The following is a 25,875-nucleotide window of genomic DNA, read 5'->3' as shown; positions in this document are numbered from 1 at the left end:
AGTCTAGCTAAGGCCTTCCACCCTTCTCGTATACAGCACCACAGGCATTTGGCTCTATAGACATTTTTCTCAATATATATATGTAATACTGACACAGTTTTATATATAAATATATCATATATACATGTATGTCTATAGAGCCAATTAGTATGATTTTCATCGTTGTTTTTTTTTTTTTTTTTTGTTATCTAGCCCAAAAAACGTTTAAAAATGGTCTTATGCACTCTGGTGGGTCCATAATTATATAATTTATAACTAATTCTCAGATTCCTGTGGTTAGATTGTGTGAAAAAATCGTAAACGGCGCTAAATTAAAGGTTGGTCTCGCATAGATAACTGATTAATCTAAATGAGGACTTGTGTTTTTAATCTTAGAAAGAGTTTTGAATCTGGCATAAATTAATTAATTATGCGACGACAGCACTTGTACCTCCTTATTGAGATATATATTTTGTCACAAATTACGTGTGCAACAAAATTTATGTATTTTGTCAGGGCCCTAAAACACATTGGATCCCAATAGCTAACAAATCTAACTTGCGGCATTTTGAAGGAATTTTTTTTTATTGCTTGAAAGTAAATAATACATAGCTGGATTTAAAATTATTGATGAATCACATCGTGACTTGTTCAAAACATTGAAAATCAATACAACCTTAGAAAAATATTGTGCAGGCACGTAGGCCCCTGGAAGAATCGGACGTAAATCCGGAAATAGTTTGGCTTCCTAAAAAATATTAGAAATTACCATCCGGAACTCCTCTTTATTTTCGTTATTTTCTCTGGAAAACTCCGTAGCCCTCGCCGACCACCACATGCGACAGCAGCTTTGAAACCAAACCTCTCGACTTGGCATAAATGAAAGCCTCCAGGCAAAATGATCTACATACTTTTACTATTGATATCAAGCATACTAATCGCCATTTTTATGTACAAATATCTCAGGTTTGTATCATTAATTTATCTTCTAATTTACATGCGGCGACAATTACCGTAAACAAATCAAATCTAAGTTTTTCTCATTTTACAGAGTTGTTTCTAGGCCTATTCAAAGGGACAAATCACTCAGGCTAATTCTTTTACATAACCAAGAAGCAAAATATGGCATTAATACATTGTTCTACATTTCTTATGAAACATAAAATAAAATATTGACAAATTCCTCGTTATTAATTAGTATTTTAATTGATACCGTTGTAACTGTTAATTACAAATCGTTGATCAATTCGATTAAGCAGATACAATATGTACGCAGCACCCATATCCGAGCCAAAGTCACGCACGTTAAACAAATGAACTATACATAACCACTGTGGAGGTGACAAAATGATTTTGTAAGTAAGACAAATCACCTAATAAAGTAAACACACTACTGTCAGATCGATTTGAGCAGTTCTAGACAAAAGTAGCATTACTCTACGAGCAAGGGACAGGGTTCGGCATACAAGATTTAAATCTTTGAGTGCTAGGCCTACATGCTTTTCTTTAGATAGTGCCAAGTCCCAAAATACAGTATATTCCTCTGTGGATATTTGAACATATATGATGTCACAGTAACACAATCGACTATTGTATGATATGTCACGTCATTGGACCGGGAATAGTTGAATTTTTTGTTATTTTTTCTGTTTTTAGGTCACCTTATAATTACCATAGGTCATGGTAACCTATTGCGATAGTCTTTTGTACGTCGTCGTGCGTCGTGCGTCGTCCGTCATGCATTAACATTTCCTTGTGAATGGGATAACTTGAGTAAATATAAACCGAGCTTAATGAAACTTTGTATGTACACTAACAATTGGAAAGATCTCAGACGAGTTCGTAAATCAGCTTGATTCGACAGTAATTTACGGAGTTATTGCCCTTTGCACTAATAATTAATATTTACCTTGTGAACGCAATAACTTGAGTAAATATAAACTGAGCTTAATGAAACTTTGTCTGTAGACTAACATTGGAAATATCTCTTGAACATGATTATGGCCATGAATAAGGTAAAGTAATCATGGGGTAGTTGAAAATTTATGGTGTTTTCATTTAAGCATTGAAGTCACTATTCTTTAATTTCATCGGGGTATGAAAGAAATTTTGTTTGCAAACTGAGACTGTGAATCCGGGTAGCTGATTCTCACAAAAGTTTGCAAACAGTGATTTTATTAGCTCACCTGGTCCAAAGGACCGAGGTGAGCTTATGGGATACCGCAGCGTCCGGCGTCCGGCGTCCGTCAACAATCGACTTCTTCTCCATAACCGCTGGTCGGATTTCAACAAAATTTGACTGGTAGCATCCTTATGGGCTACTAACTGAAAATTGTACAAATGATGGGGCTTGACCCCCCGGGGGCCTGAGGGGCGGGGCCAAAAGGGGTCAATTTGGCTATTTCCATATAAACAACTTCTTCTCTGAAATCAAGCATGGGATAGCACCCATAATGCAATGGTAGCATCCTTATAGGGTGGGGATTCAAAATTGTACAAATGATGGGGCTGAACCCCGGGGGCCTGAGGGGCGGGGTCGATTGGGGTCAATTTGGCTATTTCCATATAAACGACTTCTTCTCTCTGAAACTAAGCATGAGATAGCACCCATAATGCAATTGTAGTATCGTTATAGAGTAGGGATTCAAAATTGTACAAATGATGGGGCTGAACCCCGGGGGCCTGAGGGGCGGGGTCGATTGGGGTCAATTTGGCTATTTCCATATAAACGACTTCTTCTCTGAAACTAAGCATGAGATAGCACCCATAATGCAATTGTAGTATCGTTATAGAGTGGGGATTCAAAATTGTACAAATGATGGGGCTGACTCCCGGGGGAGCTGAGGGGCGGGGTCAAAAGGGGTCAATTTGGCCATTTCCATATAAACGACTTCTTCTCTGAAACCAAGCATGGGATAGCACCCATAATGCAATGATATCATCCTTATAGGGTGGGGATTCAAAATTGTACAAATAATGGGGCTGACCCCCCGGGGGCCTGAGGGGCGGGGTCAAAAGGGTCCAATTTGGCTATTTCCATATAGACGACTTCTTCTCTGAAACTAAGTATGGTATAGCACCCATAATGCAATGGTAGCATCCTTATAGGGTGGGGATTCAAAATTGTGCAAATGATAGGGCTGACCCCCCCGGGGCCTGAGGGGCGGGGTCAAAAGGGGTCAATTTGGCTATTTCCATATAAATGACTTCTTCTCTGCAACTAAGCATGGTATAGCACCCATAATGCAATGGTAGCATCCTTATAGTGTGGGGATTCAAAATTGTGCAAATGATAGGGCTGACCCCCGGGGGGCCTGAGGGGCGGGGTCAAAAGGGGTCAATTTGGCTATTTCCATATAAATGACTTCTTCTCTGCAACAAGCATGGTATAGCACCCATAATGCAATGGTAGCATCCTTGTAGGCTGGGGATTCCAAATTGAGCAAATAATAGGGCTGACCCCCGGGGGCCTGAGGGGCGGGGTCAAAAGTGGTCAATTTCCATATAAATGACTTTTTCTCTGCAACTTAACATGGGATTGCGCTCATAATGCAATGCATGGTTACATCCTTATAGGGTTTGGATTCAAAATTTTGCAAATGATGGGGCTGACCCCCCCGGGAGCCTGAAGGGTGGGGTTAAAAGGGATCAATTTAGCTATTTCCATATAAACGACTTCTTCTCTGCAACTAAGAATGGAAGAGCACTTATAATGCAATGGTAGCATCCTTATAGGGTTGGGATTTGAAATTGTACAAATGATAGGGCTGACCCCCGGGGCCTTAAACGGCAATAGATGCGAGGTCAAAAAGGTCAATTAGGCTACTATTTTCATATAAATTACTTTGTCTCTGAACCTATGTATTGGATAGCATATTTGTATGGTATCAATAGCATCATTGTATGGTTGTGATTCAAAATTAAACTTTGGGAGTCAATTTTGCTTATTTTTCTAATTGTCAGATTCTTGTGATAATTACTAACAAAAAACCAGGTGAGCGATACAGGCCCTCTGGGCCTTTTGTTTCATTAAACCTGATGAAATTTTAAAAAATGGTGACTAAAATGAAATACGTTTACACGTACGATTTCATTGATTTTTTACAATGAATTATTTTTTTCCAAATCTATACGCAACGTCAATGTTTCTATTGTGACGTCACGATAACGTTGGGTTTCGGCATCATTCTCAGAATTTTTTTTCAGGGTGGAATGAAAAAAATGAATAGGCCAATCAGAAAGCCAGAAACAAATAGAAAATTGATTATTACAGACTAAAGTTATTAATGACCCTGATATTTCTAACAAACTTGTTTCAAATTTTCACCAATGAAATGTCATCATGAAGAATTCATGAATATATTTTAAATCCATGATACATTTCCATTTTCTCCATCTGACATTAAAGTTGTATGGTCTATAACTTTCGCTCTTTTTGTCATAGTGAAAACTGTTTAAGTGTTATACATATTTTTCTCCGTCTGCCTTAGTTTTAAACTTTCTAATTTTACCATTTTTTATAAAGTTGCAGCACTGAAAGTATCTTTAATTATAAGAGTAAAAAATCTTTTTAACGTGTACACGTGAAAAATAGGCTCGAAACATGCCGAATCATACCGAACTATTCCGAATATCGTCGCGACAATCTAAAGTAAAACGAGAGTTGTGAAACCAAGAGAAAATATCAACAATTTTTCATAAACAAAACATGTGGTCGACCTCATCAGACTCTATCTACAAAGAAAATAATGCTCGCACATTACAATATTTGATACACACAATATTTTACGGTAATGTGTAAATTGGATGTTTCAAATACTCAATCTGTGGACATATACCAGCATGATTTGCTCATATGAGCCAGAAGGAAAACGTAAACAAACACATGTGCGCTTACGCTAGTTACCTGACTCACCACGTGCAGGTTTTGTCGAACGTCAGTCACGTGATACGATTTGGAATCCGACAAAACCCGAAGTCACTGAACATGGCGGTGATTGAAGGCGCTTTATTCAAAACCAGGAATATATGATTCCTAGATTTCGGCTCTCTTATAGGCCGACATATGCTTTTGGGGAGCTAAATCATCAAGTTACATGTCAATGTTTAAATATCAAATGTTTAAGTTACATATCGTTACAGTGAAATTAGCAGCAATACAACTTTAATTTTAATTCATTATTGCACATGGAAACCATGAGAAAAATGATAATACCATGGAACTTGTACTAAGCTACATAGCATCTATGTCAATAGATACAATCTATACATTAATATATAACAACAAAAGAGTTGAACTTGGAATCACCAACAGTTTACTGTGTTAATTCATTGTGTTTTCATACTGCCACATATTAAAAGCCAGGAAAATCTGTTATCATGGATATGCAGCGTAAATTAGAATTTTTCCATAATAAACTTATAATGGTTAAAGTGAATAGTCGGGCAAAGAAAACCAGTCTAAATGCGTTCATTGGCCTTCCAAAAGTTCTCACATATTAATACGACGGCCAAGTTCTGCATAGTTTCCCAGTTCTGACCATTAAAGTAAAGAAAAGTTGAAAGCATTGAAAGCGAGGCTGCGTGGAAATGTAACCACGGACATAGTGAGCCGGGAGGACGTTTTAGGATTCCTATACTTTAAATTAATTTCTTCGCACGCAGACAGATTTTGACGAGAGATTTTATTTTTTCCATTTCATAAGAAATTATACTGGATACATTCACACCATTTTTACCGACTTTAGCCATCCTTGCCCGACTGTTCACTTTAAGCATGATAGTTTATATGGACAATATAATTCAATAACAATTGACAAATACACAAAACCAATATCTTCATTGTGTATGCATATGAATAGTGTGCAATAGTTTCATTTTGCTAAAGAAATGCAGATAAATTAAAACTTACCAAAAGTGTTCATCTTTGCTTAAAGAAATTCAGAAATGAAATAATCCTTTCACTAATCTGGCAAAACTTACAATTTAAGACAAATAATGTTTTCTCTTCCAAAATCCAGCAGACATAACCGCCATTTTGGATTTTCACTGCTTTGGCAGGAAACATATTATATGGAAGTCATGTGACTCATGTGGTTATTGGACAAGTTTGTGACTTAAAAGTTATAAGCAAGGAGATGGGAAACGATTTGTGGACTTTAGAAGTTTCACTCAGAATATACAGCATGTAAAACCTTGGATATATATAAACTTAAACAAAAAATATAATTATATATCAAAGGGTTTCTCATCAATTAATGTGTTTGGTTTAATGTTTAGTCGAGGTATTTTAAGTTCCATTTCATGGCCTTAAAAGCTCTCAATATTTTGATTGAAATATAGTATAAGTATTATAAGAAAAAATTAAGATTTGCTACCAGAAAAGAATATCTGCTGATCATGATGCTTATTTGTCAATGTTCTAGTGTTTTTGATGGGATGCCAACAACATATTAGTAATTTTGAAAACTGCCCAAAATTATGTGTTGGGACATGTGGGGGACATCTGTAATGATTCACATTATGATAATTGTTTTTTGTGTGTGATTCTACATTATATTTTTACAAAAGAAATAAAATTTTATATTTGTTTAATTTACACGCTTTTGTATTTTTTACAGACCAAAATTTCCTATAAAAGTGGAATGTTGGTTTTGTGAGAAGGTGACTGAAGTTCCCTATGGAAATAAGAATTGTTGGGATTGCCCTGATTGTGAGCAATACAATGGTTTTGGAGAGGTTTGTTTTATTATTTCCATTGGATAATCTATTTATTACTGTGGCGTTTGGTGTGTGTTTGTCAGCAAGACTGAAGTCACAAAATTGACTTCTTGAAACCACTGGTTGAATGAAACCAAATTTGGCTGGTAGCATTGTTCACAACCCGCTTTGAAAAATCTACGCACTTTAAAAAAGTAAATGTAAAATATGGTGCAGGTTCATTGCACTTTGAAAGATATTTTTAATTCATCTGACCTCTGTGCCATTCGTAAACTTTTCATTCAAACGACTTCTTCTCTGAATAACCAAAAGACCCAGGGTTCTGATATTTGGCCTGTAGCATGCTGAGAAAGGGTTACCAAGTTTGTTAAAATGAATTACCTTGACCTTCATTCAAGGTTACAGGGATCAAATGGACTATACTAAGAGTAGTACAAAGAGTTACCTCCTCTTCACAATTCTCTTCATTTTATATGCAACACTCTTTCAGGTGTTGCCCACTAGTAAAAAATGGTTCTATAAAAATGATTTATAGTAGGGATGACTATTGACAACAATTTTAAATATTGCAATACCATTGCTATCGAGGGAAACACTATTGTGATACTTTAATTATTGCAGAATACAAATGCAATAGTATTTTGATAGAATTGCACTCTGAATTTGATTACAATCCGGTCGATGAATTGGCTGCCATGACGTACATCTAGTGCAGTATTGGTTGGGAGCTACTTCCCTTTACCTGCTAGCATCGGTACCAACTCAAACGCAATGAAGATCGTGATTGAGAACATTGTCGGTGTTTGCGTTTGGATTGAAAAGCATGAAAAAGTGACATTTTATCGTGACTGTTAGTCTGTTACTGTATAAAACCTCTGTGAATACATGATTTTAGTCCAAGTTAAAGAAAAATATATGACTATTGAAACTATCGATAGTATGGCGTACTATCGGCGATTGTTATCGACTTTTTGAAATTGCCATCAATTGATCGGGTTGAGAGGCATAAAAATCGCAATATATTGATAGTCTCACTGATGTATTGTTACACCTCTAATTTATAGAACCTCATTTCATGCTTCTCAAAATACAAAATTTCAGTGGCTACAGTATAGAATAAACCATCATATACTTACAACAAATGTTGATCTTTGCAGATAAGATATTACAGAATGATGAAATAGAAACTATATATTGTGCATGTATTTTGGGACTTACAAAAAACAGGAGTTTTACAATACTTTGAAATATTTTATTGTTGCTCTGCTTATTGCTTATATATTAACACCTTCCCATTCTCATCGGTACATTTGTACCTATGTGACTTTGATAACGTCATCGACCAAGTTCGAAGGCGTCAGATTAACCTTTATATTTGTGAATGATAAAGGCCTTCTAGGCCTCCTGTTGTCAATCAAGTTTAACTCAACAAAACTGTTGATAAATTTTAGGATGGCAATTACAACAAGCCCATCCCTGCTCAGTTCAACGAGAGCATGAATTATCCTGTTAACTGCAAGACGGATGAATTTATCAGCAAAGACTCCATATTGTGTGACGAGTGTAACCAGAATCAGCTACTTAAGGTCCGCCAACTCTCTGCTTTTGTTCCATTTAATGAGGTATGTTTTGGTGAATGTTAATTACCGTATTCTTTTAATTTGTAAGTATTGCAAAGGGACTTGAATAAATTTTGGCCCTTTTTGGCTCCCAAATCTGTCAAATTTTCAAAACTATTATTTCGTATTTAAATTGGTGGATTTTACATATTAAGTACCTCCCTAATTTAATTGTATTGAGTTTTCTAATTTTGCAGCTGTGGTTGTCATGGTGACCACTTCAAATATGCATAGGTTATGAAAATGTAGACATTTTGACAATTTTGGCCATTTTGATTAAGTTTTTAGCTCACCTGGCCCTGTTTTCTCAAAACAAACCTAAGTCAAAAACTGACTTAAGTCATAAATTTTCTTAAAGTTACATAAGGAGAAAAACTTAAGTTTTGACTTAAGTTTGCAGTTTTGTTTTGAGAAATCGGGGCCAGGCCAAAATGTCAAGTGGGCTTATGTCGTAGCGCGGCGTCCGTAGTCAGTCCGTCAACATTTCCTTTAAAAGCTACTAGTCATAGAATTCTACATGGATGGTAACCAAATTTGGCCAGAAACATCCTTTGGGGAAGGTAAATAGAGATTGTATAAATTTTGGCTCTGACCCTTCGGGGGCAGGAAGGCGGGGCCCAATAGGGAAAATAGAGGTAAATCCTTTAAATGGCTACTAGTCATCCGAGTTCTGCATGGATTCTAAGCAAATTTGGCCAGAAACATCCTTGGCGGAGTGGGGGACAGAGTTTGTATAAGTTTTGGCTCTGACCCCATGGGGGCAGGAGGGGTGGGGCAAAATCATAGGGGAAAAAGAGGTAAATCCTTTAAATCGCTACTAGTCATAGAGTACCGCACAGATTCTAACCGAATTTGGCCAGAAACAACCAGAGGGGAAGGGGAACAGAGTTTGTATAAATATTGGCTCTGACTCGAGCTCCCCCGAGGCAGGAGGGGTGGGGCCCCAATAGGGGAAATAGAGGCAAATCCTTTAAATCGCTACTAGTCATAGAGTTCTGTGTAGATTCTAACCAAATTTGGCCAGATAATCCTTTGGGGAAGAGGAACAGGGTTTGCATAAATTTTGGCTCTGACTCCCTGGGGGCAGGAGGGGCAGGGCCCAATAGGTGAAACATAGGTAAATCCTTTAAATTGCTACTTGTCATAGAGTTCTGCATGGATTGTAACCAAATTTGGCCAGAAACATCATTGGGGGAAGGGGAAATTGTATTAAGCTACACAACATCTATGTAAATAGATGCAATCTATACGTTAATGTAAAACAACAGAGTTTAATGCAGCTATTGATGTAATACGTTCTAAGTAAATTAGTATTGTTCCAAAATAAACTTATAATGGTTAAGCATGATAGTTTATATGGACAATATAATTCAATAACAATTGACAAATACACAAAACCAATATCTTCATTATGTATGCATATGAATAGTGTGCAAAGATTTCGTGTTGATAAAGAAATGCAGGAATGAAATAATCCTTTCACTAATTTGGCAAAACTTACAATTTAAGACAAATAATGTTTCCCAGCAGACACAACCGCCATTTTGGATCATCATTTTAACAATAACTGGTGTTTTATCGTGTGTATATATGTCTAATTAACACAAAAAATAATATAAAATAATTCATTTTGCTTTTGGTTCATGAACAATCAGTACTTCATTCCATATAGGACATATTGCAATACAATGTATTTTTATCTTGAAGTAAAATTAGAAGCTCAAACTTTTCAATGGTGGTAATGGTGTAAAGTAAGTATATTTTGTAATTGAAAAAAATACTAAATTGTCTCCTCCTGTTTTTGATAGTGAAAAAAATACTATTTGTCAGCGGTGGAGCTTTATCTTTAATATTTTTAATAGCAATTTATAATTAATTCAGTATATAAATAAATCAAATTTCAAAGAAATCTATTTTTTTTTCTAACAGATTAAGATACATTTTGGCTACTACTGTGACAGATTTAAAAATATCTTAGTAATTAGTAAGTGCTTCTGTTGTGATGAAAATTAAGTACATTCAAAATTATTAAACATTGAAAACTAAGTTATTTAAGCTCTAATTAATGCAATATTTCATAGTACATATATATATATAATATGGTGCCGCGATTCTCTGGTAACCTGTGTTTCTTAACTTATTAAGATACCTGTCTAATAAGACACATTTCTGTCTGTCCCTTGGGGTGTCTCATTATACAGGTTTGTATATAATGGTGTCCATTACAATGAGTAGTTTGTTATTGCCATTTTTCAAAAAATATTGAAGGGATCTGTCTCAAATTTCATATGTAGGTTAATTCCCCTGGGGCCCTTGTTGTGCATATTGCATTTTGGGACCGATCGGTCATCAGGATGGCCAATAGTCCCCCATTTTGTTACTTAGAGTTTAAAAAGCAGTATTTTGGGACCGATCAGTTAAGAAGATGGCAGACAGGCTGCCATTTTGATAGTTATACAGTTTAAAAAGTAGAGAAAAGATCCCTCATTGCCAAACATAGATCATCCTTAACCTTTGGTGGGCACCAATATCCCTCTGGGAAAGCTTATTTGTTGTTGCTAGCAATGATAAACAAGGTTGGTATTGTATTTATACAATGTACTTGTAAAATCATAACCTATGTAGTATAAGTATTGTAATTTTTAAAATGTTGGTAATTTTTGGTTATGAATAAAGTATTAAAAACTCTTCTTGATGAGTGAGTATGAAAAATATGGCACATGAAATTAACTTTAATAAATTTAGTTCTTTTTCTATACTTTGGTGAATTGTTAATTTAGTTCAAATGTATATCTACAAAGGATCATCTATGTACTGCAGTGTATCTCTATGCAACAGTATATCTGCTGCAGACAGTACAGTATTTCTCTATCTATTGCTTACATCCATATTATTGCTACAATTTTACAGAACAAGTTTGATGCTGAAATTGAAGCATATGAACAACACCTGGAACATGTATACCGCCTGTGTGAAGTATGTCAGGGCAATGTAAAAATGGAACTTCATAAACAGGATAATGTCCTGGGAATGAATCTTGACAAGGTCAGAGCTAGCATGTCAAAATCTTCACAGATTCCCTTTAATGAAAAGGTAGGCAACCTATTATATAATTACTGTTGATGCGGGATTACTTCAAAAGGCACAAGTGTAGTACTAATCAGACAAATGGAGGAAGTTCCTTTGATCACTACAAATTGAATAGGATAACAGTATGCGTTATAACACAATGAACATGCCCCATAAACACAATGACAGTCGTGATCACCGAGATGTGACGGCATAATCTCGCACCTCGGACAGGGAAATCTCACATGATAGCCGGTGCTAGATTTTTCTATCTCGTCCGATCTGTCTGGTACCTTTACGCGAATTTTGGCGGAATTTTACGCCATTCATGTAACAGTCCGCGCATGTGACGTCAAACTCTCGAACCGGTGACGTCACTAGCGTCAGATAATCAATATTATTAGAAATATGTGCATTCAGTGATTTACCATGCATTGTTTAGTTGTTGTTTTTAATTATTAAACAGTATGTACCGATTGATCATCGTTTGTCTTTGATATAACCGAACTATAGTTTTATGCGGAATGACTGAAATCGAAGCGCAGATGTAATGGTTAATCGGCTTTGAACCAGGAGGCCCATGACGGGATAGTTTTACACACTCCGAACGCTTATATAGATGGGTTTTGTTATATCTTAGAGGCGCGAGAAAAAAAATCTATTACCTTTAAGTGATCGAGATCGGGTTATCTCAGTCTCGGGGGTAAGATTTTGTAACATCCCAACCTCGGCTAACGCCTCGGTTGGGATTATGTTACAAAATCTTAGCCCTCGACTGAGATAACCCGATCTCGTTCACTTACAGGTATGTGACGGCATAATCTCTCACCATGCAGTTACAGTGTAGAACAAACAACTGGATATTTTACTTAACTTTACATAGTATATACTGAATGGTAATGATATCACTTTAAATTGACATTAAAATTCAACATGCGGTCTTTCTTTTGTCAGCCGATCAACTTGTTAATACATGTAAACATGTGCCGTACGCTGGTTTTGACAAGCCAGTTACCCAATGTCATTTCAGCGAGAAAGCTGGATATTCAGCTCTAGCCAAAACAATCCACTTGTTGGCAATATTTCAACAATGTAAACGATGCATACTTTTAAATCAGTTTAGATATATTAACATGAGTATCTAATTTAGACGCAAACAATATACAATCGGAAGTTAGACAATCTGACAGTTCGATTGTGATGTAATTTTACGAAATAAATGTAAATATTTTCAGCAGCAGTTTGGTAAATGCAACTGACTTTCTTAATAATTAGAAAATATGTTTAGTTACAAAATATCACAAAGGACTAATAGTTAACTGTAGATTTTCTGTGGTGTAAGGACGTTCCGAACAGTGATCGAATGTGCCATTCGTTCAGACCTCCTGGGGTCAATGAGTGCATTCTGAACTGTACATGAAAACTCTTTTGTGACTATGATTATGAAGAATAGCAATCTATATGTAATCCATCTAACGATATCTTACCTTTTAACGGTAAAATCAGGATAGTATAGTCGATAAACGGGGAAATTTTCGATATTGTACATAGTTTCGTTTGCCGAAAGATTGATACAGGCGTAGCATGGTATTTTGAATCGTGGTATATTGACCCAGGGTCAATATACAGGGATCAATCTAGCTCTGATTTATTACCGTTTATGGGTGAATTTCCCCTCAAGGAATGAATTCCCCTCTGGCCTAAAATTCCCCTGAAGATATAAAAATTCCCCATTTGAGGCTAAAAAATGACCGTTTTTGTAACATAATTTCCCCTGTGACTTATTTTTCATTATTATTTTCATATTCCTTCATATTTATCATACAGCTACTGCATATTTTATGATAAACTCAAATTTTTCATTATTGAGCTTAAAATCTTGCTTTACTAAATCTAAATGAAAAAATTAGTTGTTTTACAGTACTTTTTCGTCAAAATAAATTTAATTTTGGACCAAAATAAGAAGATTCAAATTTCCCTTTATTTCACCAAACTTTTCCCCTATTTTGGAAAACGGTAGTTTCCCCCAAAACCTAGATTGATCCCTGATATAACATTATGGTGAAATGACCCCAGGGTCAATATGCCATTATGGTGAAATGACCTGGGGTCAAAATACCATTATGGTGAAATGAAACACCCCCCCCCCCCCCCCCATGCTAAAATGACCCTCTCTTCTAAAAGTTACTATAACACTTGAAGACATGATTTTTTTCATCTCATTTATGATAAACTCCAAATTTTCTAAACCTTATATTCGGGAAAATTGGGGTGTTTATAAAAATGTGTTGACCAAAAAAAACAAGCGCTGCATTCCCAGAATAAATTAACCGCTTCATTACTCGTACTCATGTGTGTGTATATATATAGAGGAAGTAATACAGCCGTGCCTTTCAAAGTAATCCCACGTCAACAGCAAGGCTTTATAATATGTCAATGGACTACAATTGGTGATTAAATGTTAGAATCTTGCATGCGATTCCATTCCATATGTTTCAGTTTTTAGGTCACCTGAGAGGAAGTCTCAAGTGAGTCTGACCTACTTCATCTTAAGCCCGTCGTTGTTGTGCATATAGTGTGTATGTCGTAAACTGCTGAAGCAAATTCAGTGCCATTTTGAACAAACCTTCTAAGGCATTAGATCAATCAAAATTGTGAATTTCATGGTCCTGGGGTCAGATTTTCTCCTGGGAAGGTGGTCAAAATCATAGTATATGCAAGAAAAGCACATTGATGAACATTATTTGTTCAATTTACAGATATAGATAAAACTTGGTTAGAATTATTAACCTGAGATAGCATTTTGATATCATGTTCCTTTTGGTCCTGGCTGACCCCTAGGGGCAAAAAGTGTGGGGCAAAAAAGGGGGTAAAATTGGGGAAAATATTTCAAAATTCTTCTTCATTCGCAGTTGTGGTAGAATCAAATACTCGTCATAGATTGAAAGGTCTCAAGGCCCCCTACAAAAATTGTTAATATCATTGATAAATATTTTTATTTGCTTAGTTTTCATATTTTTTATGGGTCCATCCCAATTCGCTTGTTGCCAGTGTTGTTAGATGACCGTTAAATCCATTGGGCCTTTTCTTAATACCTTTCTTTGAATATTTTTCAGGTGTCCCAGAGAGTTCATGTAACTTCTTTTCTGTACAAAAGTCCTGTTCCTTTGTCGGTTCTCATGTCTACAGTATCCAGCGTGTGCGCTCTCACACTATGTGTGACACACATTCACACCTTACAGAAGCAAAGGCAGACATGGCTACCTACAAGTTATCTCTTACCTGCTATTCAGCTAGCTCAGAGAAACTTCACCATTCTCGGAGGCTTGGGTATTCTGACTTCCATATTTGCAAAGATGCTTGTTGGTAAAAATAGGTAAAATGTAATTTCTACTCTTCAGTGTTTCTTTTGACAGCAAATATTGTATACATGTTACCTAAACATAATTGTCAATAAGTAAATAACAACTCAACACAATTATTTATACTAAATAAACAACAAAAGTTATTGTGATACATACATGTTTTAAAGTCCTTATTTTTTAAGCTAATTCCTAATTTTCAAGTCAATTGAGACAGTGTCATGTGTTAGGTAACCTATTTTTATAGACTTTGTCATTGAATGTTTTGTATTCATAAACAATTTCATCATGATTTGACTTTCTGAAACAGTTTGATGAAATTTCGTAAGAATCTGTCATGGCCATTATATATGCTTATTTTGATTCTAGACTACATGCTTATTTTGATTCTAGATTACATGTGGTAGATGCTGTTAACATCCAAATGTGGATTTTAACTGCGTTAGTGGACAGTCAGATTGGCCAGTCCCTGTTTGGCTCTATGCCAGTAGTCAGCTTTATCCACCATAGCCTGAACACATTCATGGGATTACTCTGTTTATTGGTGTCCAGGAGGAGTCGGTCAGAACCAAACATCACCATAAAAAGGTAAACACCTTGGCAGAAGGTTTTGGTCACTATCAAACATCACCATTAAAAAGGTAAACACCTTGGCAGAAGGTTTTGGTCACTATCAAACATCACCATTAAAAAGGTAAACACCTTGGCAGAAGGTTTTGGTCACAATCAAACATGGCAGAAGGTTTTGGTCACAATCAAACATCACCATTAAAAGGTAAACACCTTGGCAGAAGGTTTTGGTCACAATCAAACATCACCATTAAAAAGGTAAACACCTTGGTAGAAGGTTTTGGTCACAATCAAACATCACCATTAAAAGGTAAACACCTTGGCAGAAGGTTTTGGTCACAATCAAACATCACCATTAAAAAGGTAAACACCTTGGTAGAAGGTTTTGGTCACAATCAAACATCACCATTAAAAGGTAAACTCCTTGGCAGAAGGTTTTGGTCACTATCAAACATCACCATTAAAAAGGTAAACACCTTGGCAGAAGGTTTTGGTCACAATCAAACATCACCATTAAAAGGTAAACACCTTGGCAGAAGGTTTTGGTCACTATCAAACATCACCATTAAAAAGGTAAACACCTTGGTAGAAGGTTTTGGTCACAATCAAACATCACCATTAAAAGGTAAACACCTTGGTAGAAGGTTTTGGTCACAATCAAACATCACCATTAAAAGATAAACACCTTGGTAGAAGGTTTTGGTCACTATCAAACATCACCATTAAAAAGGTAAACACCTTGGCAGAAGGTTTTGGTCACAATCAAACATCACCATTAAAAGGTAAACACCTTGGCAGAAGGTTTTGGTCACAATCAAACATCACCATTAAAAAGGTAAACACCTTGGTAGAAGGTTTTGGTCACAATCAAACATCACCATTAAAAGATAAACACCTTGGTAGAAGGTTTTGGTCACTATCAAACATCACCATTTAAAGGTTAACGCTTTGGAAAAGGAGTCGGTCATAACTCACATACTTAAATGGCGGAATGGCATGGTAAGTTAAACTGCAGTAAAACATCAAGGTATGAGAGAAAAATTCTCTTTTCATACAGGTTATGAAAGATAAGGATATGTAACTTTTCTTTTGGGTTGCATTTTTCATTAATCGCCATATAAATAAATATAAGAGATTCGGTTCCAGCACTGAGATATATGACCATTTTCTACCTGTACAACTAAATATATTATGAATGAGAACATGGCTTCAATTTTTGAATGGGCGACAGATGAATCGATATTAGGATTTTTTAAAATCGTAATTTGTGGGTGTTTTGAACTTAAAAAAGAAAATCTTATTTTTGCGTGTATAGTGCACATTTTTTTGGTCATCTAGGTCAGGATGACCTATTGTCATCATACACTGTCCATCTTCGTGTGCCGTCTGCCGTTCGCTGTGCGTAAATTTTTCTTTCAAACAACTTCTTCTCAATAACCAGAAGGCCCAGGGTACTGATATTTGGCCTGTAGCATGCTAGGATGAATGGCTACCAAGTTTGTTCATATAAATGACCTTGACCTTCATTCAAGGTCACAGGGGTCAAAAAGGCCAAAATATTTAAATAACTTCTCAAGAACCAGAAGGCCCAGAGTACTGATATTTGGCCTGTAGCATGCTAGGATGAAGGGCTACCAAGTTTGTTCAAATGGATGACCTTGACCTTCATTTGAGGTCACAGAGGTCAAATAGGCATAATCCTTTAAACAGCTTCTTTTGAATAACTAAGAGGCCTAGAGACCTGGTATTGGGCCCTTGAAATGCAGGGATGAAGGGCTACCAAGTTTGTTCAAACAAATGACCTTTGTTGTTAGTTGGTTACTGGTATCCTGGTGAGAGGGTCAAATCCTGCCAGAACCCTGCTGAGATTTGGAATCCTGGTGGGAATTTTTTTCTTTAGAAGTCACCAATAATGTTAAAAACATTTAAAAAATTATTTTCCTATTCACTGGTGCCAATGTTGTCTGATGATTGTTAACTAAGGCATAATAGTCTTAAGTTATTTCATCATACACCATATTCTATACTGAAATATCAAATTTTTGTATATTGGTACAGAAAATCTCTTGACAGCAGTGATTTCTCTCATGGATCTGAGAATAAAATAACTGACAATAGCCCCATAAGATCAGTAAGTGAAGCCAGCTATAGGCCGATGTATGACCACAGCCCCTGCAAGCTTCAACAGAACACTAACAACATGGACGATGCATTGTCAGATCTTGGCTCCTTCTGCATTGGATCAGCAAAGAGGAGATCCCCTTCAGGTTTACATTTTGTAATAAAATATTATACAACCTGACAAGTAATTTTGAAAAATGCTTGGTACTTTTATTTCAGTGCTTTTGGCACTCAATTAAATAATTCATGTACATTAACATTTTGTTAAAGGGTATTTCTAGTGTCAGGTAATGAACCACCAGTTTGCACTGATTTAAATCATAATTTAAGTTTTTCGCATCTTACACTACAATTTGACTGTGCTAAAATAAGTACATTTACAGTAATTTATGTGTCAGAAACAATTAAAGCGTGATAGATTCAGTCATAATTTTCAGGATCAAGAAAAACATTTTAATCTATGTACAGGAGTATTTGGCTGTTCTTCATTTACTTCCGGTGAAACAGTCTTGCAGACAGGATTCTCCTTTTACCAAGCCACACAAGATAGAAAAAATCGTCCTCTTATTAGTCCAGCAAAATTACAAGTCACTCAGACCAGCCAAAACCGACCAGGTGAGGACTTCTTAGTTAAACTATAATAATGTATGTTAGCTTGCCTTACAAAAAGGATCATTGAGCTTATACCATGGCTTGCTGTCTGTCGGTCAGTCATATAAGCAAAACCGTTTGGATAACATAACCAAGAACATTTATGTCCTTGATATAATATTCATGTATATGTGGTTCCAAACACCGCAAACATACAACGTAATGGATTTTATGCAGTAATCATTCAGAGATGTTCATTTGTCTACGACAGGTACATCAGTATATCTATGATATAAATCCCTATTTCCAAGCATATTCCAAACTCATATGTGATTGAGGATAATATTAAATAGGTATCGGACATGTATACAGATATTTGTGTCTCAAAATCAATATTTACAAACAGATAGTTTATATTTGATAGCAGACACTGAAAATCACCACTCTAACTTCTGCAAGTAGAGTTGAACCCGCTGTCCTTGTGACGTCCCAGGTCAGGGGTCCAGTATTGGGGTCAATGGCTTTGGGCTTCAGTTTTCAATTTTATCCAGTGACGCATTGAACAAACTTTATATAACAAAACTATTCTGTGTACACTTTAATAATTAAGAGGCCTTGGGACATGATATTGGGCCTGCGACATGCATGTGGGATGAAGATTTGTTAAAATGAATGACCTTGACCTTCATTTAGGTCACAGGGGTCAATTAGAGCCCTAGTTGTGCATATTACATTTGGGATCAGTCGAGCAACAAGCTAAGATTGCCGACCGGCTGCCATCTTGGTTTTTGTTTGTTGAAGTTTTTCAACGTTATTAGCTCACCTGGCCCGAAGGGTCGGTGGGCTTATGTCATGAAGCTTCATCTGTCGTCCGTCCGTCCATCAACATTTACTTTAAATCACTACTAGTCATAGAGTTCTGAATATATTGTAACCAAATTTGCCCACAAACATTCGTGGGTAAAGGGGAATAGAACTTGTATAAATTTTGGCTCTTACCCCCCAGGGACAGGAGGGGCAGGGCCCAATAGGGGAAATAGAGGTAAATCCTATAAAATCGCTACTTGTCCTTAAGTTCTGCATGGATTGTCACCAAATTTTGCCACAAACATCCTTTGGGGAAGGGGAACAGAACTTGTATAAATTTTGGCTCTGACCCCTCGGTGGGCAGGAGGGGCGGGGCCCAATATGGGAATTAGAGGTAAATCCTATAGATCGCTACTTGTCCTACAGTCCTGCATGGATTATGACCAAATTTGGCCAGAAACATCCTTTGGAAAAGTGGAACAGAACTTGTATAAATTTTGGCTCTGATCCCTCAGGGGCAAGAGGGCGGGGTCCATTAACCCAAAGGCCCAGGGTACTGATATTGGGCCCGAGACAAGGTCACAGTGGTCAAATAAGCTTAAAACTTTAAACGACTTCTCAATAACCAAGATGCCTAGGGACCTGTAGCATGCTGGGATGAAGGACTATCAAGTCTGTTCAAATGAATGATCTTTACCTTCATTCAAGGTCACAGCTAGGGCCCAAAAAGGCTTAAATCTTTTTAATGACTTCTTCTCATTAACCAAAAGGCCTAGGACACTGATATTGGGCTTGAAGTATGCTTCGATGATTGGCTACCTAAGCTGTTCAAATGAATGACCTTGACCTTCATTCAAGGTCACAGGTCAAAAAGGCTATAATATTTGAATTATTTCTTGTGAATAACTAAGGGGACTAGGCACCTCATATTAAGCCTGTAGCACGCTTAATTGGAGGGTTAGCCAGTTTGTTCTAATTAATGACCTTGACCTTCATTCAAGGTCACATGGGTCAAATAGGATAAAATCTTTAAACATACAACTTACTGTGTATTCCAGATTTACTCTATAGTATATTGCATTAATGATCAGATAACTGTTAAGGCCCATTGGGCCTCTTGTTACCACTTTTTCTCAAAAAGGTTCTTCTAGGACCTAGTTGTGCATATTGCATTTTGGGATCGATCAGTCAACCAGATGGCCAAGAGGCTGGCATCTTGGATTTTGATAGTTGAAGTGTGTTTCCACTATTTCTCAGAAACTACTGAAAGGATCTGTCTCATATACCAATGGGCCATTATTGTGCATATTAAGGCCAATGGGCCTCTTGTTAGCTAGTGTTGTAACAGAAAAGATATCATCTTTTGACTGACTTTTCTGAAGAATGGGTCAGAAGGTGACATCTTTTCCGCTACAACACTAGCTAATTGATTTTGGGACTGATCGATCAACAATATGGCCTACCAGCCACCATCTTGAATTTTGATAGTTGAAGGATATTACCGCTATTTCTCGGAAAGTACAGAAGTCTCATTCTCAAATTTCATATTTATAGGGTCCACATATAGGTCTTGGGTTTGCATAATACATTCTTGGAGTGGTTGGTCAACAAGATGGCGGTCATCTTAGATTTTGATAGTTGAAGCAGAGAAAAGATTCCTCTTTCAATTGTCATACATAGATCATTATTTGGTGGACGGCAAGATTGCTCTGGGATCTCTTGTTTATTTCTATATATTGCAAACACAGACTTGATCAATCATTTTCCTTTATACTTATAGACAAGTGTTTTGTATAACACTTACAATGTGTATAATGTCTTGTATGTACACTTATTGCATATTGATAGTAATTATTCAATTTGCAGATAACCCATTTTTACAAAAGAAAAGAGAAACATCCATGATGAAAGTTGATTGTGGAACCAATAACCTACCCCCAAGTCATACTTACCCAACACAGATATTGTATTCAGACAAGCCATCCATTTTTGCTGACAATGTCTCAAATGGAGAAATTCCAAATGAAGAGCAATTAAATGGCAGAAATTTCAACAATCCTCTTTCAAAGTTGAATTGCTATGATTGTGGAAGCACAGTAAGTGGGCACTTCTCTTGTAATGGATCTACGAGGAAAATTTGGAGTGTGCATAACCATCCTATCAACCACATAGAGAAGTTTGAGGAACTGGACAGTCGATCAACAACATCATCCGTGTGTCCAGTGGACAGTACTACAAAGTCTGAACTAAAGGCTACAGGTCAGTTAAAGCAGGCTGTACAGCAACACTAAGATTTTAAAAAAAATTCTTGAAATTCCAGTTTTGAAATTCTTAAAAATTTTGAAAATCTCAGGGGATTCCTAAAAAAGCCCTTATTCGTCCCCTGCCGGTGAAACTGGAGGAGACTATAGTGTTTGTTCCTTTCTGTCTGTCCGTCCGTCTGTTTGTCTGTCCCAGTGTCTGGATTTGGTTTCCAGATGATAACTTGAAAATGAATTGATGGGTTTTGATCAAACTTCACACAATGGTAGCATATGGGAAAATACAGCTTGGGATTGAATTTGGGGTCAAAAGGTACACTAAATTTAACTACAAAGGTCTCTGTTACTAAAAATAGATTGTTTCACAAATTTTAGTTTCCAGACAATAACTTGAGAACACATCAACAGAATTTGTTCTAACTTCAGACAATGATAGCATAACTAAGCAATAATAACTTGACATAGATTAGAAAATCTAATTGATGGTAGGGGACGTGTGTTGCTTGGAACACGTACTGTAAGCTCGTTTTTGATGCTGATTCCTAATTTTTAGGTCAATTGAGACAGTGTCATGTAACCTATTTTAACAGACTTTGTCATTGAATGAAAAGTTCAACATGTTTTGAGTTTTCTGAATCAATTTGATGAAATTTTGTAGAAATCTTTCATGGTTAATAGTGAGCCTTAAATATGAATAAGATAGTCCTCAAAATCATAAGTCTGTAAGAAACCCTGGGATATGGGGCCAAAATAATCACATTTACTGCAATTTCGATACCGATCTTCTAATACTAAAAAAAGTAGATCAAAACTTGGTAGGAACTGATACTGTTCAGAGATGAAAGGTCTTAAGGTCCTTAACCAAAATTGTGAATTTCATGTCTTCGGGTGTTTCCCCCTGGAAATGGTCAACAACAGAATTTGTTGATCAAAGAAACTTACTGGCGACTTAACACTGAGAAAAAAGTAACTAGTTCAGGTCAAAGTTTAAAATCTCGACCAATCAAAAGATTGATATTGTTATTCCACTAGTGGAATATCAAATATATTTATACAATACCCAGCACGTTTATACAATGGCCTGAGAGTAAATAGGATAACACAACATCTTGTGGTAGAAATCTATTATATTTTATGTGATGACAGTACAGTCGGAGATGTAAGTTAGATATATTCGTTATTTGACAGGTACAGGTGCAATTAGTAACGGTCAAAAGTATGCATTTCAACAAATTTTCTATATACTATCATTATTTTGTGTTTAACTAGATTTTCTTGAAATTGCAAATATTTGTAGACTTGCTTTGTCTAGTACAGAAAAGTTTGAAATATTTTGCCTTTATTTGATTTTGGTAAAATAGAACATTACAAGCAGTGTGAAAAAAATTTGACTGTTCTTGGATCCTAGTTGTGTATCCATATATTGGATTTTGGGGCTGATCTGTCAACAAGATGGCCAGCGATACACTATATATCTTGGATTTTGACAGTTTAAGTTTTTTACTTCTAAAGTGTATCTTCCATGAACCGATCATGGTTGATGCATAGAATTGCAGCCGGTTTAGAGAGTGTTCGGTTTCAAGAAGGAACCCAATATCGACCATTACCATCCAAATATAGTTTGACGAAACCTCATATGAAATGTAAACTATGCTGTATGTGTTAATTAGTGTTCGTTATTAATGATCTATGTTATATAAATACTACCTGCATATGAGGGTAAAAGTGCCTATTATAATCCCCCGCGAAACGCGTTTGCAGAGATATTGTTTTTGGCTCCGTCCGTCCATCCCTTTGTCCTAGATTCTTTTCCAAGCTATAACTAAAAAACCTTCATTCAAGGTTACATGCGTCAAATAGGCTAAAATCTTTAAACAACTTCTTTTCTATAACCGAAAGGCTACTACCAGGATACTCATATTGGGCTTGTAGCATGCTTGAATGAAGGCTACAAAATTGTTGAAAGAAATGACCTTGATCTTCATTCAAGGTCACAGGGTTCAAATAGCCTAAAATCCTTTAAACAACTTCTTGTGAATAGCTAAGAGGCCTAGAGACCTGATATTGGGCCTGTGGTATGCTGGGATGAAGGGCTACCAATTTTGTTCAAATGAAGGACCTTGACCTCCATTCAAGGCCACAGGGGTCAAATAGCCTTAAATCTTGAAACAACTTCCTATGAATAACTAAGAGGCCTAGAGACCTGATATTGAGTCTGTGACATGCTTGGACGAATAGCTACTAAGTTTGTTCAAGTGAATGACCTTGACCTTCATTCAAGGTCACAGGAGTCATATAAGCAAAAATCTTTACACGACTTCAGTTAAATAACTAAGAGGCTTAGAAAATAGAGGATAATGGATTTGTAGCATGGTGGGGATCAAGGGACCTTCATTCATGGTCTAATTCATCAAATATATCAGAACCTGAACTTCTTTTAAAAGAGTTCTTTTGTATTGCCTTAATTGTTTGCTACTACTATATTCTTTGATGTGTTGTATTGTGCCAATAGTCAGATGACCATTAAGATCCATGGGCCTGTTGTTATTTTTTAGGGATCTGACTCTCAAATATTGCATCTTGGGACCATCTGTCAACAAAATCAGATGGCCGACGAGCCGTAATCTTGGATTGTGATAGTAGAAGTTTGTTACTGCTAGTGCTGAAGGGATCTCTAATATACAAATATTAGATGTATCTTATTGATGTTTCTCTTTGTCATTATTGATAAAGCAGCCAACTTGAATTTTGTCACTTTCTCAGAAGGTACTTCTGTAAAAGTCTAGCTTCCTAAACTCTAAATAAATTTATAGGGTTGTCTTGGTCCCGTATTTTGGAACAGATTCTAGCAAAACATGGCAGATAGTGACCATATAAAATTGAAGTGACTGTTTCCACTTAGGAACTGAACGCAAGAAAACTCTATGAGAAGTTTCTGTACATGCATTCAATATTTAAAATAGAGAAGGAAAAGAATAGAAAAGCATAGAAAAGATTGCTTTTTCCATTGTCAGACATAGAAAATTCTTTTGTGAGTATAACATATTTCTTGTGAAACTAGATATCACTAATATTGATCTTTTTCCTGTTATTACAGCCTTCTGGAGGTCTCCAGGATTCATTGGATTTGTGATGGGAGCCAGTCTTGTAGGAAACATCTTTCTTTCTTTCAACAGCTGGAACAGTTCTCCATCTTGACAAATGGCAGTTTCAGTCTACAAAGTTATATCACTCACTTTTCATATAAAACAAAGTTTTCAACTGAATAAGTATTCAATACATTAATACGAAATAGACATATTTGACAACTTTTTATCACATTTTTCTTTTGATTTGGTTATAGAATGTTTTGTGAATTGTATAGACCATAATTGTATAATGTGCCCAGTGTGTATAGTAAACTGGTATTATTGTTTATTTAGATTTACCCAATGCATAGCAACTAAACAAGTCAGGATCCTGTAATCCACAATATAGCAGAACTGAAGGTTCTGTGTACGACAACAGCCCAGACAGGTAGTTTGGACCTTTGATGTCCATAATAAATTAATACCAGTAGACTAGACTGTGGTTGACTACATGTATGGCCTTGATATTGGGCGTCATTCTCTGTTGCTTTCAGGTTTGCTATGACATATTCCAGGGATGGATCTAATGACAGTGATAGTAACCCCTGGAGTATCAAAGATGAGATCCTGTGATAGATGTGAATGTAAAAGATTTGTAATAAGATGAAGGAGTCCTGTGGAGAGTGATTAATGTGAAAGTTTTGTAAGATGTTTGAGTCTACAGTAACCTGTGTTAAATATGAAAATTACATTAAGAGTTTTTAAATTAAGATATTCAGTTAACGGAATCACACTGTATAGTAAAGCACGTAAATCCTATTGGCCAGGGAAATTGTGGAAGTTCTTGTAATTTTGTTTGTGTAGGGAAGTGTCATACTATTGTGATTTTGTTTGTGTAGGGAAATGTAAACAATGCCAGCATCATGATGGTCAGCTAGGGCAGACATCCCACTTAATCACACTTGACACTCTACTTAATTGTATGAATAGTATAAATATGAATGACAATGAAGGGCTGGTGAGCATATGTGCGTCCAGCGGTTGTCCGTCACAATACCTTTTTAACGCTACTAGTCATAGAGTTCTGCATGGATTGTAACCAAATTTGGCCATAAACATCCTTGGGTGAAGGGGAACAAAGTTTGTATTAAGTTTGGCTCTGACCCCTCAGGGGCAGGAGGGGAGAGGGGCAGGGCCCATTAGAAGAAATAGAGGTAAATCCTTTAAATCGCTACTAGTCTTAGAGTTCTGCATGGATTCTAACCAAAATTTGCCAGAAACACCTTTGGTAATAGGGGAACAGAGTTTGTGTAAATTTTGGCTCTGACCCCCTGTTGGCAGGAGGGGCGGGGCCCAATAAAGGAAATACAGGTTAATTCTTTAAATTGTTATTTGTCATAGAGTTCTGCATGGATTGTACCCAAATTTGGCCAGAAACATAATTGGGGGTAGGGGAACAGAGTTTGTATAAATTTTGGCTCTGCCCCCCCCCCCCCCCCCCCAGGAGACAGGAGGGGCAGGGCCCAATACAGGAAATAGAGGTAAATCCTTTAAATCACTACTAGTCATAGTGCTCTGCATGGATTCTAAACAAATTTGGCCAGAAAAATCCTTTGGGAATAGGGGAACAGAGTTTGTATAAATTTTGACTCTGTCCCTCAACTTTAACACTGAAAAAATTGGCACGTCGACGGATTTTGCAACCCCA

The 25,875-nt window shown here is 36.4% G+C and overlaps 1 protein-coding gene across 1 annotated transcript; it reads left to right on the top strand.

The window, feature by feature from the left end:
* Nucleotides 1-790: 790 nt before the first annotated feature.
* On the top strand, nt 791-25,344 carry LOC138323044 (transmembrane protein 201-like). Its single transcript, XM_069267374.1, has 10 exons — nt 791-945; nt 6,600-6,717; nt 8,151-8,321; nt 11,229-11,411; nt 14,504-14,763; nt 15,143-15,337; nt 17,378-17,586; nt 17,909-18,055; nt 20,705-21,097; nt 24,197-25,344. The coding sequence occupies exons 1-10, from the start codon at nt 878-880 to the stop codon at nt 24,295-24,297; spliced, it is 1,845 nt and encodes a 614-aa protein (XP_069123475.1). The 5' UTR covers nt 791-877; the 3' UTR covers nt 24,298-25,344.
* The last annotated feature ends 531 nt before the right edge of the window (nt 25,345-25,875 follow it).

Source organism: Argopecten irradians, chromosome 1 (assembly GCF_041381155.1).
Source record: "Argopecten irradians isolate NY chromosome 1, Ai_NY, whole genome shotgun sequence".
In the NCBI taxonomy this organism is placed as follows: domain Eukaryota; kingdom Metazoa; phylum Mollusca; class Bivalvia; order Pectinida; family Pectinidae; genus Argopecten; species Argopecten irradians.
The sequence above is the reverse complement of the archived record's forward strand: the minus strand, read 5'-3'. Positions and strand labels throughout refer to the sequence as shown.

Excerpts from the sequence above, each read along its gene's own strand:
- LOC138323044 (XM_069267374.1), top strand. The coding sequence starts at position 878 with ATGATCTACATACTTTTACTATTGATATCAAGCATACTAATCGCCATT. Across the intron at positions 946-6,599 it reads TTTATGTACAAATATCTCAG|ACCAAAATTTCCTATAAAAG; the intron begins GTTTGTATCATT and ends TATTTTTTACAG. Across the intron at positions 11,412-14,503 it reads AGATTCCCTTTAATGAAAAG|GTGTCCCAGAGAGTTCATGT; the intron begins GTAGGCAACCTA and ends AATATTTTTCAG.